This window comes from Camelus ferus, chromosome 12 (genome assembly GCF_009834535.1).
Source record: "Camelus ferus isolate YT-003-E chromosome 12, BCGSAC_Cfer_1.0, whole genome shotgun sequence".
NCBI lineage: Eukaryota > Metazoa > Chordata > Mammalia > Artiodactyla > Camelidae > Camelus > Camelus ferus.
In genome coordinates, this window is record NC_045707.1 from 13,268,919 (window position 1) to 13,284,304 (window position 15,386).

Genomic DNA, 15,386 nt, shown 5'->3' on the forward strand with positions numbered 1-15,386 from the left:
TTTAGACAATCTTTTACTCCCCAACTAAAACTTGGTGATTTTCCAAAATTTTAAGTTTAAAAGTTGGCAGTCATAGGGAAAAAAATGGCCATCACTTTGTACAGAATAGTCAAGTTTTCCTTTGAGATGACAATACCAGGATCCTGACCATAAAACCATCATTCTCATGCAGCTTATTCACAAATGACCCTGATCAAATGCTCCACTACCCTGTGCCGGGGAGGCGGAGCTGTCTAAACGGGGGAGAATCGGGTTTCTGTCTTCCTCCCTGCACCCCCAGGGCTGGTGGAAATACTCCAGCTTAGTGACAGTTACACTTAACGTCAAACTAAATGTTAAGAGTAAAGGTGGTTGTCTAGGAGAATTATTGCCGGAGCTACACACAGCCTGAGCCAGACTTGGGATTCTTGGAGACCAGGAAGGCCAAGTGCAATGTGGAGATCATGATTACTCCTTCATTCCTCGGGACTCAATTTCTCTTTAATAACATGAATATAATATTTTCTTCCTATCAGTCTATTAAGTGAACTGGTTAGATTAAATGAAGTTGATTTGGAAAAAAGTTTAGATTGCAGGGAACTCATGTTTTATTTGGTCACCTTCTATAACCCTCCTTTAGTTGGCCTGGCCCCCTCCGTCCCACCTTACACACACACACACACACACACACACACACACCCTTCTAGGATTAGAGCGGCTCATGGTGAAACTGTTCTGTACCACCATGCACAGAAACACTAGAAGAAAAGGAGTCTGTATTCTTTTGACCAAAAAATGTTAATGAGGTTTTTTTAACAAAAGCATATTTTATTCAACTTAAGTTACTTTTAAATTTTAAGATGCACCATTATTTTATGTACCATTAGAAGAGGAAAATTGCTGTCCATTAAACTAAAACACAGTGCTTTCTTTTCTCTCTGTATTTTGTCAGTCTTTCTAGTGGTTTATCCATTTTGAATTTTCCAAAGAACCACCTTTTGTTTTATTGATTTTCTTATTTTCTTATTTTCAGTTTCATTGATGTGTGCTCTTACCTTTATTACTCTTCCTTCTGCTTTCTTTTGGTTTATTCAGTTCTTCTTTTTCTAGTTTCTTAGTACAGGAATTTAAATTACTGATTTGAGACCTTCCTCATGTCTAATGTAAGCATTTGAGCACTATATATTTTCCTCTCAGCACTGCATTAGATGCACCATACATATTTCGATATGTTGTTTTTATTTTTAGTCAGTTCTGTGTATTGAAAATTTCCTTTGATGCTTTTTCTTTGATCCATGGATTATATAGAAGTGGGTGGTTTAATTTGCACATCTGTTATTGATTTCTAGTTGATTCCATCATGGTCAGAAAACACACTATATGATTTCAATTCTCTTAAATTTGTTGGGTTTGTTTTGTGGTCCGTAATATGGTCTATCTCGGTCAATATTCCTTAGGTGTTTGAAATAAAAAATCTGTGTCTTGTACTGCTGGTGATAGAGTGTTCCATATATCAACTAGAACCTTTTTAGATTGATTATTTTGTTCAGATCTGCATCTTTTCTGGTTTTCTGTTTAGTAGTTCTATCAGTTTCTGAGAGATAAATGTGCAAGTTTACAACTATAATCGCGGATTCATCTTTCTCCTTCAGTTCTGTCCATTTTTGCTTCATGTCTCTGAGGCTCTGCTGTTTGGTGTGTGCACACTTAGGGTTGGTATGTCTTCTTGCTGAATTGACCCTTTTATCGTTATGTACATGATAGGGACAAAGGGACGTCTCTTTGACTCTCATACTTTTCTCTGAAGTCTACTTTATCAGATATGAATATAGCCACTCCTGCTTTTCTATTATTATTATTATTTGTATGCATTTATTTTTTCACCCTTTTATTTTCAACCTACCTATGTCACTGCATTTGAGGTGAGTTTCTTGTAATCAGCATATAGTTAGGTCATAATTTCTATTCATTCTTCTAGTCTTTTTTTTTTTCCTGGTTGATGCACTTAGATCATTTACACTGAAGGTAATTATTGGTATGTTATTGCTTAAGTCTGCCACTTTATTGTTTGTTTTCTCTTTGTTTCTTCTTGTTCTCATTCTTCTGTTTCTTTTCTTGGCTTCCAGTGGGTTACTCAAACATTTTTGAGAAATTCATCTTGGTTTATTGATAGTGCCTTGAAGTTATCTGTTTGTATAGTTTTTGTAGTGGGGACTCTAGGTATTGCAATATACAGACGTGACTTATCACAATCTACTCACATCAACATTTAATCACCTTGAGCAAACTGTGGCAAGCTGAGTATTTCTCAGACACATTTGACTTATCTGTTCACTTTCAGGACCAAGCTGCAGAAATCATTGCTGCAAGGTGTGCTTTGGAACTCTCTTACTGGAAAGAATTCTTCCATCCCTTATTTGTGATTATTGCCAAGCATTTGTGCTAGAGATGTGACTATGTTATAAGAAAGAACCTGCTGACATTTCCAATGATTCCAGGCTAAACGATCTTGGGAATTGCATTACACAGAAATCGTTCCAACAAAAATAAGAAAATTAAAGCTCAGTAAAATTGAACAACTTGCTCAAAACATGGATATGGGACTCAAATCTTGGTCTACTGGCTATGCTACATCATTTTCTTCAAGTCTTCCCCATCTTGTCCCAGCCCCACCTCTGGCCAGGATCTGCCCCATCCTTTCAGCTTCTGCTTCAGTCATCAATGAGTATTCCCCAATTGTGAACTGCGCTTTCATTTAATTTTGTCTTTAGATTCAATTGAAAAATATAAAGATGTAAAGAAGTTGTAAAGTATTTGTAAATACTCATCCATGATTTCATGTCCATTACCACTCTATTAGATTCTTAATATTTCCCTTATTGACTTGTATTATCTCTCCAGACATTAAGGATATATTGGTCTGTGTTTTGGATGAGCCATTATTTTTAATTGTTTATTCTTTAATGTACAGAGGTATTTTTACTGTTGCATAGTTATGTGAATTCATCATTAACTTCATGATTTTTTTTTCCATCAAGTTTTACTTTCACATGCAGCTATCAAATAATTTTTTCTAAAATGTCTACTTGTTGTTTGGGCTTTTATACCGAATTTCTTCATTTTGGTGTATAATATAAAGAAAGGCTCTAAATTGATTTTTTCATTTAAATCAGTTTCTGCAACACTAATAATTAGTACAATCTTTTTTGGTAGGGGAAGATAGTCATGAGGATGCATGCTAGAGAAGCCAAGGCTGTGCGAACCGCTTCTGCACATGAAGGAAAATGCAGAGTCAAGAGAAAATGGCTGAACTTCCAAGGTGTTAAATAAGAACCAAATGAAGTCATATCTTTTGTTTCCCATTTATGCACCTGTAACAAGGGATGAGAGAAATAACAAAGTTGATTACAAGTAGACAGAAAGCATTTTTGATGTGCTGGGCCTATCTAGGTAGTACTGGGTCTCCTAACCAAGATTTAAAGTGATGTAGAAAAAGTTAGTTTTTAATCAAATCTCTGGATAAAACAAGAATTAGATCAGCCTACATTAAATAAAGCTAACTACAAGTGAATATTATATCAACAAAAAAGAGAGAAAGAAAAGAACACTCTTACCCTCCAAATTTGAAAACCTAAACACTAATTATGACAATACAAGTCCAATCCATCTCATCTCAGTAAAACAGGAATTGCAGAACACCTCTAGAAAAATGAGTAAGCATGCCATAGACTGGGAAAATATATTTGCAATCTGACAGAGGACTTGTATCAGAATATATAAGGAACTCTGACAAATACACAATTAAAAGACAAATGACCTAATTTTTAAAATGAGCAAGAGATTTGAACAGACACATTACAAAAGGAGACATGAATGGCCATTAAATGTGTGAAAAATCCCCATTCCCAACACTAGTCATTAGGGAAATGGACATGAAAATCACGACAAGATAACATTTCACACCTACTTGAAAGGCTGTAAAATACAAAAGACAATGCCAAATGCCGGCAGAAATGTGGAGCAACTGGAACTTGTATGTATTACTGGTGAAGATGAAAATGGTAGAACCACTTTGGAGGACTACTGGGAAGTCTCTTCAAAAGTTAAGCATACACTTACCCTGTGAGCTCTTAATCCCCCTAAAAGTCCATTCTACCCAGCTCTCAGCACTCCCATGCTGCTTTCTCTTCTTCCAAATCTCCCATATCTTTATCTTACTATTCTCATCTTTCTTCTATTCCCTCTTCTTCTGTCCCAAATGCCATTTCCCTAATGCATTATAAAGAGAATCGTTTCTTCCACATTCATTCTAGAATGATATAAAATAAGAATGATTTAGGATGAGCTGTGTATATTGCCAAAATAAGAGGGAAACTATTTTGAAAGCTACAAATGTTAGTTATATGCCAAGAGTAACAATAAGAATGGGCCATATACCAATATAAAAAAGACAGTATTTACATTAAAAAATTTTTTTCATGTATAAATAATTCACAGCCTTCAACAATAGAAAGAAAATGACATCATAGTCACTTGAAAAGTTCATTTATTATATACCAATATACACTTTCCATAATAAAAAAAAAGCCTCCCAATACATTGAACCATCTTATAAATGAAATAAGAAAATAAAAATTTTCATCTGTTTATAAATGGGGCTAAATTAACCAGTACAAGATACCATATGTACGTCTGCCCTGCAGTCTATGTGAACTCTAATCCTGAAAATAGCTGTGAGGAGAAATGGTGCTTTATTATTTGGCACTGTAGTATTGCTCTTGAGTATTTATACAATTACACATGTTGATATTTTCAAGTTAGTCATTTCAAATGTAAAGCATTCAAAATATATACAGATTTTTACACTTTTTCAATTTTTTGGATTAATCTTTGATATTTACATTTAAATACATTCAGGTTAGACTTTTTTTTTTTTTTTTTTTTTAACACTCAGAAGGTACCTTTTTCCACTTTCGATTTTGATACACTCCTTGGGTGAATGAAAATGGAAATATATCTTAAAAATGCTATTTGGCAAATTTTTTTCCAGTAATAGTAAGTCAGAAGTTATGATAGTTTCTAGTAATGCTCAATGTCCTTAATAAAGTGCACCATTTTGCAGTATTCTGCCTCTAGAAAATAATACATAAAACAAATATATATTTACTTAAGGCACATTCCAGAAAAAGCTATTGAAATGTGATTTAATATTATCATACTTATATGCTACTTGTATTTCATACTTGGCTACACTAAAATATAAAATATACCACAAATATGCTTGCTACTGATTTAGGGGGGAAAAAAAAAAAGAAATTCTAGGCAGTGAGTACTAATTTTTAAATCCATTTCAGGTAACTATGTTGTAGAAGTGAGCAAGAATAATAGTTTGCATCTTTTTGTAGTGTTAGCACTTTTATTTTTAGAGAGAACCACTCAACGTTGTATTAAATGGCAAGTGAACGTCAGCAAACACCTGTGCAAGCGAAATGAACTAAAATCCTATTTTAAACATGCTAAATTAAAGACGCAACCTTAGTAGTGGTAATTATTTGCAAGTAGGGACCTTATTTTCTTGTAGATAATTATATTCAATATTGTAAACATTGAAGAAGAGCATTACTGAACTACATATAACTTAGGCTTCAAATTTAAGATATCCCCAAGAGACAGATACATACAAATGGATTTCTGAGCCAGTCAAGGTAATTCCCTGCCCCCACCCCCAGGAATATAAATGTTTGACCGTGAAGGAGAGAAAACTACACACGTAAAAAATAAAAATCAAATGTACCATACATTAAAATTCTGATGACTACAGAATAAGGTTATATACAGAAACAAATAAGCAATCACAGTTTCCTGCACTGAATGTTTATCAAATAAAAATGTATCAAACAATACTGGGTAGTGTAGCGCCACATGAACTGTGGTCTTCTAAAAATTCTGGATGAGAATGGAAGACGAGAGGGAGAGCATTGTTCAATGACCAAAGTACGAGAGGATTGGGAATCACATGGGTAAGCAAATGCTTCCCGAATAGGCAGGTCAGCGGTAAGCATTATTTTTGCTGTTCCTCTATAATTTAAATCAAGCCCCTCTCTATGTTTGGTAAGATGTCTTAACACTTACAAAAGATCTACTGAATGAAGAATCCACTAATTTGATGCCACAAACAGGATGGGCAAAATATTCCTTGTGTTGACAGTAAGATGTTCTAGCCTGGTGTCTGATCATTCAGGTACCTCACAGGGACAGTTCAGAAGATAATGCCTTTTGCCTCTGTTACTAAATAGACGCAGAGTATTTGGTGCAAGACTGAGGGAAGGCATTGAGTGGTGATAGCTTTGCCACCAGGGCATTTTTGTTTGATGTTCCGAGAATACAGGAATTTGGTATTTTGGTGGGAGGGGGCGAGGAGGTGGGAAGAGGATATTATCTGATGACCATTACGTGCAGCTCCTCTTATTCTGCTGGTGCAGCAGCAAAAATACACCATCTCACACTGCTCTAGTAAAACCTGGGTAGAAATGGACTCCACAGATTTTTAAATACATAAACAGCCATTCACGACAAAAAAAAAAAAAAAATGATTTTCCTCTTCTGCAGGTGGCTGGTGATGTTGCTGGTAAACATCTTTGGAATCTTCCTGTTATTTCCTATGAATAACATTCCAATCAAGATAACTCAAATATCTTTGGGAGCATAATTCGCAACCATTTCCACTGGGAAAAGAAAGTATGTTTTCCTTGGGTTAGTGATGCTTGGAATTTGGGGGATTGTAAACCCAGTCCAGTATAATGAGTGCCATGCTTCCAATCATGAAGATGATTCCAACCACGAGGAAAATCAAAGCCTGTAAGTCAGAGAGAACTTGTTAGGGAACATGGGAACTATACTCACTCGGTACAGTTTGCTTTTACAAGTTGTTTACTTAAGGCAGCAATCTGATTTGCATACAGAACTATACCGTTCTTTCAGCTCAGATGTCTATGCCCAGCTGTTCAATCAAATTAGAACCCTAGCTGGGGAAAGAGGGTGAATACAATACTAGAGAGATTTAACCCAAACATTCAAAATAGAAAAATGGTTAATTGATTTGGTACATCACAATGATGAATATCCCATAATCATTACAAATCAGGTAACAGAAAAAGATTTAATGACCTAGGGAGTGCTCACAATCTTTTAGGTGAAAAGGGGCAGGTTATAAAAGAGTAGTAGGTATGATATGATTAAATTTTGTAAAACAAATGAAAACAAAAGCCTAAGGTAATGCATGTTGCATATTCTTTGAAAAAAACCCCAAAGTGTATGTGTGTTTGAAATTACATATATACATACCCATGTACATATAATATACATGGAATTATAGACACACATAAATATTTCATAATTTTAACACTAGAAGGGGTCTTATATATTACTACACAGATCAACCTCCTAATTCTACATATAGGAAGCAGCAGCTGAAGTTTTTTTTTTCTTCATTAGAAAGAATCCAGGAGATAGTTTTACTCACTTTTACATCTGGGCAAACTGACAAAGACAAGTATTTGGCCAAGACCACACTGCTGGAAAAGTCCAAGTAGAATGGGCTGCACAGAGTGGAAGTTTGGGGGCCGGGGATGGGAGGATTTTTCTGAAACCAAACTGTCCTCAAGTCCCAGAACAATCCCACGAGGAGAATGACTCCCAGGCAAAATTCAGGGTCACTCAGTCAGAGGCACCTTTCCAACCATAATATAAGACTTGATTAAGGAGCAGTTGATAATATTTAATCTGGGAAAAACAATTATTTCTAGTATAAGTTTCTGTAATACTATTATGGAAAAGAAATACACACTCTTTAGGTTAATAAGACTATAAATTATACCTAAAGAGATCAATCAAAAAAATGAATGGTTGTGTTCTGGATCTTGGTCCACACCAGGGGACAAAAAGGTACTAAGGACGGGGAACAAAAGCAACACTTTTTCTTTTGGCCTTACAAACCTAAAGAATAGGAACAAAATGTTTAAATAACTTCCTAACACTCCTAGGGACCCTAGTTCCTTCCGGCATAATTTCCCTCAGAGAATACAGCAACAGCTTGGTGGTGGACACGCGCCTGTGCGCAGACTCCATTAGCGTTTGACAGGTGGGAGGGACTCAACACAGGATATATAACACTTGAAGAGAAAAAAATCCTGGAATTCTCTGAGTGGCAGAAATCCACTCCCTCTTTCTTTCCACTGGAGAGTTCCAGCCCATCTCTGAATTTTAGTTCTTGTTTGTCAATTCATTTTTTTTGAACCACATGCATCTCCTGGTTTTCTCTATGTAGTCTGAGAGCAGCTTATAATGGGAGAAATGGCAAACCTTACTTACCCCGACTTTTTGGGGTGACCTAAGAGATTCTTTCTTGACAAGTTTAAGATAAAAAACTGCTGGAAGAATGAAAATCAGCATAGTGGCAGAAGACGCCCCTGAGGAGAGACACGGGACAGGACATAGTCTTACTCAGCAGGTCTGAATCAGCAAGGCAGAGACCCAGGGGCGTACACTTGAAAGTAACCAAACCTAAGCCTTCCGTAATCTTAGCACGATAGGTACTATAAGCTTGTGGATGCTCATTGAAAGAAGATATGTTTATAAACACAATTTAAATGTACCTTACATAGTAGCTGCATACTAACTATACATAACATGTACTAAAAAACAAAAAGACTGAATGTTACAAATTTATAGGAAATTAGTAATGTAAATACATCTATGAACCCATCACACCCCCTTCCTATTTACTTCTAACTTTTCCAAATGCTTGCACCGGAGTTTTTAAAGTTTTACATTGTATTTCAAGTCTGACTGAATCCTGAAATCAGCAGAATGAAAAATTAAATATATTAACAGGTCACTCAGTTAAGAGAAATAATACACTTTACAAAGTCAACCTCCTCTTTCTCCAAAGACATCCTTTTAATGTTCAGCTGATACTCACAGACCTCAGAGGGCATCCTGTAGGTAAAATCTAACTTCCTTCCTCTTTTTCTGATGCAGAGTTAATACCTAAGTTCAAATCCTGGGTCCACTCCAAGTATCATGACTTGACTATTGTGGAGCTCAGTTTCCTGGTCTGCCGGAAAAGGCAGCTAGGCTACATGACCTAGAGGTAGGTTTTAACTAACGTTTTCTGATCCTGTGAATAACTTCCAGTGTCACTGGGAGGGAGGGAAAGTGACCAACTGGAGCCCAGCTGGGCTACTAGGAATTCTGTGAGCCTGTGACGGATGGGGATCCTTGACCTTCCATCACTGGCTCCCTGTCCTCTGTTAATGGAGGTAGCACTTGAGTTGACAAAATAAAAGCCTTTCTGAAACTTACCTATGAATCCAAAGATGTATTTTATAGTTGGCACAAGGATGACCAAAACATTATTAAGTGCAATGAGTATGGCTGCAATCAGGAAATGTCTTATCCAGCTGAAGGGTCTTTTGGGAAATAACAGTGTGATCACTGATGAACGAATCTGCAACAGGAAGTTTAAAGGCAAGGTCACGGCTTTGCTTTTGACTCTATCTACTATTTCAAATATCCTCGTCCCTCTCAAACATTCTTGGTTTTCCTTTTTCTCCCAGAAAAGATCTTGATGCTGGTTCTTTTATTTTTTTTTAATTTTAAAAATTGTGATGAAGTACAAATAACATAAAATCTACCATCTTAACCATTTTCAAGTGAACAATTCAATGGTATTAAATATATTCATATTGTTGTGCAAGCTTGATGCTGATTTTCAATGTTTGGGAGAGGGTCACTTTTCCCTCAGGGGATATATCTTGTGCTCACTTTCTTTGCTTTCAGAATGTTTTCTTAAAAATAGTCTCAGTCAGAAAGAGATAAAAGGCTAGATAAGATGCATAAATCAGAGATGCAGGAAAAACCCTTGTTGATTTTTAATCATGTCTTATCAGACTGGATTCATTGTGAAGGGCAAGCATTGAATTTACTGGCATGTGATCGTGAACAGAATTTTTACAAAACTCAGCGTTTCTTAATTTCACATTTTATTTAGCATTTTTTGCCCCCTGATTTTTTCTTAAATGTAATACTTTTTGTATTTACTCCTTTCTCCTTTTTCCCCCTTTACCTCCCGCCAATTACAGATTATAGATGCCCAAAAGGCAAGGACCAAAACCTAATGATGCTAACGCTCCTCTGAGTTTCTACCTTAGTGTCTTGCACACAGCAGGCACTCAATAAATGCTGAATTAAATTGAACAGAATGAATCTTTTCCCTTCCTTCAGGATCCCTGACAGATTTCAGCCCTATTTCAGCAGCTGAAAAGAGCAGGTGAAGGGTCAAGTAAGGCGCCGGTTGTAGCCGCCGCTCAAGTTACTCTGATGTAACTGGATAAAAAGATCCCTGTGGGTCGAGGGAGGGAGTGCCGTTTATGGTTGAAGAGCTTAACAAAGTTGGAAATATCCTTATCTTTGAAATCTTTTAGAGGACACTTTTTTGACTCAGTGGAATTAGTTGATTGGCTTTGCAAGCAGTGAGCACTTTAGTTAAGCTAGGATTTCCCGTTTTGAGAAATGCCGAGATTGGGAGTGATTTTTTTTCCCTTAAAACTTTGCCTCTGAAGTCTTTTAATGGTATAGAGGTGGGAATTCTTTTAAAAGAGAGAAAATGTAAAATATATTTTGAAACACACGTATGAATGACAAATGCTTTGAGCTGAATGGCTTGCTGTGTCTAACGTGACATTCCTTTCACACCACTCTGTCAAAAATTAAAGCCATCTGTTTAGTTTTAAAAGGCAAGTTCACTTCCAGAATGGCAAAGCCAGCTAGTCTCTGGAAACGACTAAAGAGTGAGTTTGTAACGGATTTTAAAAGTTGGATGAGCGAAAATTATGAAACTCACTCTGAAAAGTAGACTGAGCAAAGCAAACAGTTTGATTTTGTTTTCCTCAGCATCCTAGAAATTATGACCTACAATTAGTGTTCGTTCAACATTGTCCGAGCTTAAAATAAGCTTTCTAAATACACACACACACACACACATATATATATACAACTCAATCACTATGCTGTACACCAGAAACTAACACAACATTGTAAATCAAAAAATAAACATAAAAAATAAGCTTTCTATGGTACACACATAGGGTTTAAGGGTTTATTTGTCTGAGAATGACAAACTTATAGCCTAAGCAAGCAGAATGCAGGTTATTTTCGGGCAGAGGTCACACGTATATGCTTTTTAGTCCTTTGTTGAAATAATGTGTTTAACTGAATAAGCTGAGTTAGAGGCAATCCTATATGTATGGGGTCTTGGAATGTAAATAAATGCAGTTTTCTCAGGTCTCAAGGCTCCCAGAAGGACTAAGATTTGGTCTAATGATGTAATAGTATGGAAAGTTTGTGGAATAATGGCTGAAATAAATGGTGAAAGTTTGCTCTTCATAGTCAGTAGGGAATAAGGAAATCCCAAACAGAGCTGAAGGCATGTAGGGTTGCCAGTGCACGTCTTAGATGGGCAATGGGGCAAACAGGGAGATAGAGGCTGCCGGCCGTGCTAGGTGGAGGAAAAGAGTAGAAGGAAGCTTGCTAGTCATTCCAGGTTAAAATGCAGCCTTGAGGGTGCGCCTGGCGTCACGGGTCCCGGCAGCTCCCCTTGGCTGTGTCAGGACACAGGCGACTCCGGCTTATTATCCACAAAGCCGTGCCGGCTGCTCCACTTAGGGGCCTTTGCTCCACCGACACAAACTGACAAGAACCTGCAAGTGTGGGTCAGATGCCTTATGTGGGGACATCCCCAGCACCCTCCACAGCCTCTAACCCCGGAACAGTTCCAGAAGAGCTCCCCGCAGCTCTCGAGAAAACACCTGTTGTTTCCAGAGACAGCGTTCCGAACAGGAGCCTGTTCAGGAGATGCTGTGTTCTGATGTAGGGCCCCATGTGAAAGTCGGAAATGTGGAGGCTGCGTAGAAAGTGGAAGCCTTGTTAGTTCTGAACTCAATCAATCAATCACTCAGTCAATTCTATTGCTTTGAAGTGAATCACAGCCTCACTTTGCAGGACTGCTTAGGACAGGGGCTATGGAAATGCCTGGACCACACTGGCATCAGTGTTCTAGTCCAGTTCACAGCGACACCTGCCATCTTTCTATGACTATATCTACATACGCCTCAAAACGGGAGGTCTAAAGGCAACGTAAGAGCAAGGAATGGTTTTACTATAATCAAATGAAATAGAAGAAGCTAGAGACTCTGAGATATGATCTCTCTCTCTTTTTTTTAAGGTGCGGTGGGTAGAATTTGAGTCTATGTGTTCTCAATAAACCCATTAGGGTTATCGGGTTTTCTATTTTTCATGGTAGTAAGTGCATTTTCTGCTCAAAGAGAAGCACAAGCTGAAAATGGCGTGATTAGTCCCCAGGAAGGAGGTGCAGTCCCATAATAGACACCCCCAGCCCCATGGCTCCTCCCTCCCGCTTCTAAGAAAGAGAAAACAATGTTGGATGGCTAGTGAGAAAGCCAGCATCTTAATTCACTTTATTTATGTGCTCAAGAAACACTTCAAGCATTTATTCTGTGCCTTTTACTAACAGGGAAAAAGCTAACCTGACTCGGGGGGGAAAAAAAAGACAATGCATAGAGAAATGAAAAGGGAATCCAGCCAACCGCCACCACCGACAACAAAACTCTTGTCATCTCTTCTTGGGCTCCTAAGAAAAAGAACCAACTTTGTAGTTGAATAAAGGAGAATACAAAAAAATATCTAAAACGGATAGATTTTAATCCAGATTGGGTTTTATTTGTTTCATTATTTGTATGTGGGGCTATCAAGGCAAAGCAAATAAATGTATTGGTCAAGAGTTTCTTAACTCAAAGAAACTTACCAGGAGAACCATGCTGTTTGACTCAGTGTTTGACACATGGAAAATCTTGGCTCCAAATTGTCAGAAACAAACAAATACACCCTTAACAACTTCTGTCGTTGTTGGGGAGAAGGGTCTGAATGTAGCCTTGTTGCAATTGACTGGGACAGAGAGACTGGATCCACCTTTATATCATCCATAACCTCCAAGGAGGCTTCGTTCATGAAGCCAAGAACCCCACCTGAACTGATGTTCATGGCGAATGTCAGCCAGGAGAAGAGTCTACGCTTTTGCTGGAAAAGGCAGTTTATACAATCACAAGAAAGGGCGAGATTCATTTGGAGACCATTTTTCTTAGCAAACACTGTTGAGCTCACCCTTAACATCCAGGGGAAGATTTGGACAATATACAAAGCCTCTCAATGTAACGTAAGGGTGAAACAGAAGTACGTGCAAAAAGTTTCATAAACGCTAATGTGGAGTAAAAATCCTTAACAAAGGATAGCAGTTGTTTTCCTGAAATCTGGTTCTAATGGTCAGTTTTGGTTTTAATGGGCATCTGATGGGAAATGTTTCCAAACTACTATGGGAGATACACCTAGTGGGAAATGTGTTGCCATTCCTGATAGTCAGATTCATGCCAGTGCCTTATCTGTTACCATGGGGAAGAATTTCTATGGGAGATCTGGATTGTTAATGTCAAGGTGGAGCGGTCATCACTAAATGAAAGGCTGACTTTCGCTGCCCATTATCAGGACTGCAGCCGTCAGTATCATGCTGTGAGCAACGCATCAGTTCAACTGTTAGCAACTAGCTGTGGAACCACAGCCAAGTCCTTTAATCTCCTGAGACCATGACTTGCAAGCACTCTATATAGGACTTATGAATAGACCAACACAGAAACGCGTAACAGATTTCTTTCATAAAATGCATTGATTCAGCAATGATGTGACTGCTTACTGTGTCCCAAAATTTCATCAGTAATATCTTTACACACAGAAAGAAAGGCTCCAGATAATCTTTATTTGGCGATGCCGTTTGCTTTGGGAAGTTTACCCTATGGTTCATTTTCTGTCTACAGCTGTCTTCTGCCTTGTACCCACAATGGAGCTGACTTTAGGCTAAAGCTGAGTGCCTGTCATTTGAAATACTTTCAGATATATAAGAGACAAGACATTATTTAAAAGTAAACTCTTAGCCACCATAGTAATAAGGATCTGATTTCATGCACTCATGGAAAAGGAATGTGCCAAAGAATATTTCAGCACACAGGCTGCGTTTAAAGTGACCACAGTGTCATTATAGGAGTAACCTTCATCGGTTTGGCCCTGTATGGAACATTCTGTCCAGGACAGTGCTGGTTACTATGTTGCTGATTTTTCCCCCCTAAAAAGAGTGGTAAATTCAGTGTTTATGAAAGAGAAGTTGGCAGGAAAGTGCAGGCTTGTGTTTATCCATAGGTGGTGGTTTTAACGCATGCAGCCCAGGTCTCCATGATCAGCCCTGCTCTGTGATCCCAGAACAACTGACCCCAACAGCAAATGTCATGAAGGGACTGTGTCCCAGCACGAGTCTGCCAAAGGGTGTGTGTCAGTCTTGGGGGCAGTAGAAGAGACATATGATGGATAATATGACCACTTTTCAAGAAATTTTGTTCAAGGATGTAATTTACTTAACATGTCTCATTAGCGTTCAAGGAATCGTTAAGGTGAGTTTTGGATGTTAAGGCAACTTTTGGATGTGAAGGCAGCACAACAAACTGGGATTAGGGGGTGGGGGATGAAATACGTTCAGAACGGTGGCGAAAATGCAATAGAATTTGAAAGATAATGTGGTTTTGGCTTTCAAATTAAGCTATATAAACTCCTACTCATTTCTACTACTCCACAAGATAGGAACTCAAGATCTGCTTTTTTGAATTTGAGTTTAAAAATAAATTTCAATCTCAATAAAGCTGTAAAACAAAATAAATATGTGGAAATTATTTTTTTTCCCTCTACATTGAAAAAGTACTTAACATTTGAAGAGACTTGCTCTATCCAAATATTAAATGGTCAATTTTAAGTGGGTCCAAAATGCTATATGAAAATAATAATGTTCTTGGACATTGCAATTGCAAACTCACATTACAACTGAGTCAACAGCAAGTCAGAACATTTGTACTGATTGACCCTAATCTACGGGGGATTCTTTTACCAGAGGTTCGTGTACTTACGGGGAACAGGACTATGGGCACCGTTAGTGTTACTGCCACGAGGACTGCCAGGCGTACCATGAGGAGAGGGGTGTCAAATGTGTACACCTTGCTGTAACCATGAAGCAACTCATCTTCAACTTCTCCTGCAAAGAGGAAGAAGGAAATGAGTCCACCTGGTGCGGCCACATCGGCACTGCTTACTTAGCACAATGTTTTGCAAAAGAGACAGAGTTGAGCAGAAAGAACCCAGGTCTGGGAATCCAGACACCTCTGTTGTTATCCTGTCTCTTAGCTTATTAGCTGTGTGACCTTTGCTCAAATGAACAAAGGGGTCCTGAGGCTTTTAAA

General features: G+C 37.9%; 1 protein-coding gene across 4 annotated transcripts in view; it reads right to left on the reverse strand.

The window, feature by feature from the left end:
- Positions 1-4,508: 4,508 nt before the first annotated feature.
- Positions 4,509-15,386, reverse strand: part of SLC38A4 (solute carrier family 38 member 4) — a 68,969-nt gene continuing 58,091 nt past the window's right edge. For 3 of the 4 annotated variants that reach the window (XM_032492670.1, XM_032492669.1, XM_014564019.2), the window contains exons 13-16: positions 15,057-15,181; positions 9,343-9,487; positions 8,350-8,447; positions 6,463-6,835 (exon numbers count right to left, since the gene is read on the reverse strand). In XM_032492670.1, the coding sequence (XP_032348561.1) occupies positions 6,734-6,835; positions 8,350-8,447; positions 9,343-9,487; positions 15,057-15,181 (470 nt within the window). In that variant the 3' untranslated portion in view covers positions 6,463-6,733. Of the gene's footprint in view, positions 6,836-8,349; positions 8,448-9,342; positions 9,488-15,056; positions 15,182-15,386 lie in introns of all 4 variants that reach the window. The other variant, XM_006190308.3, reaches the window with a different exon arrangement.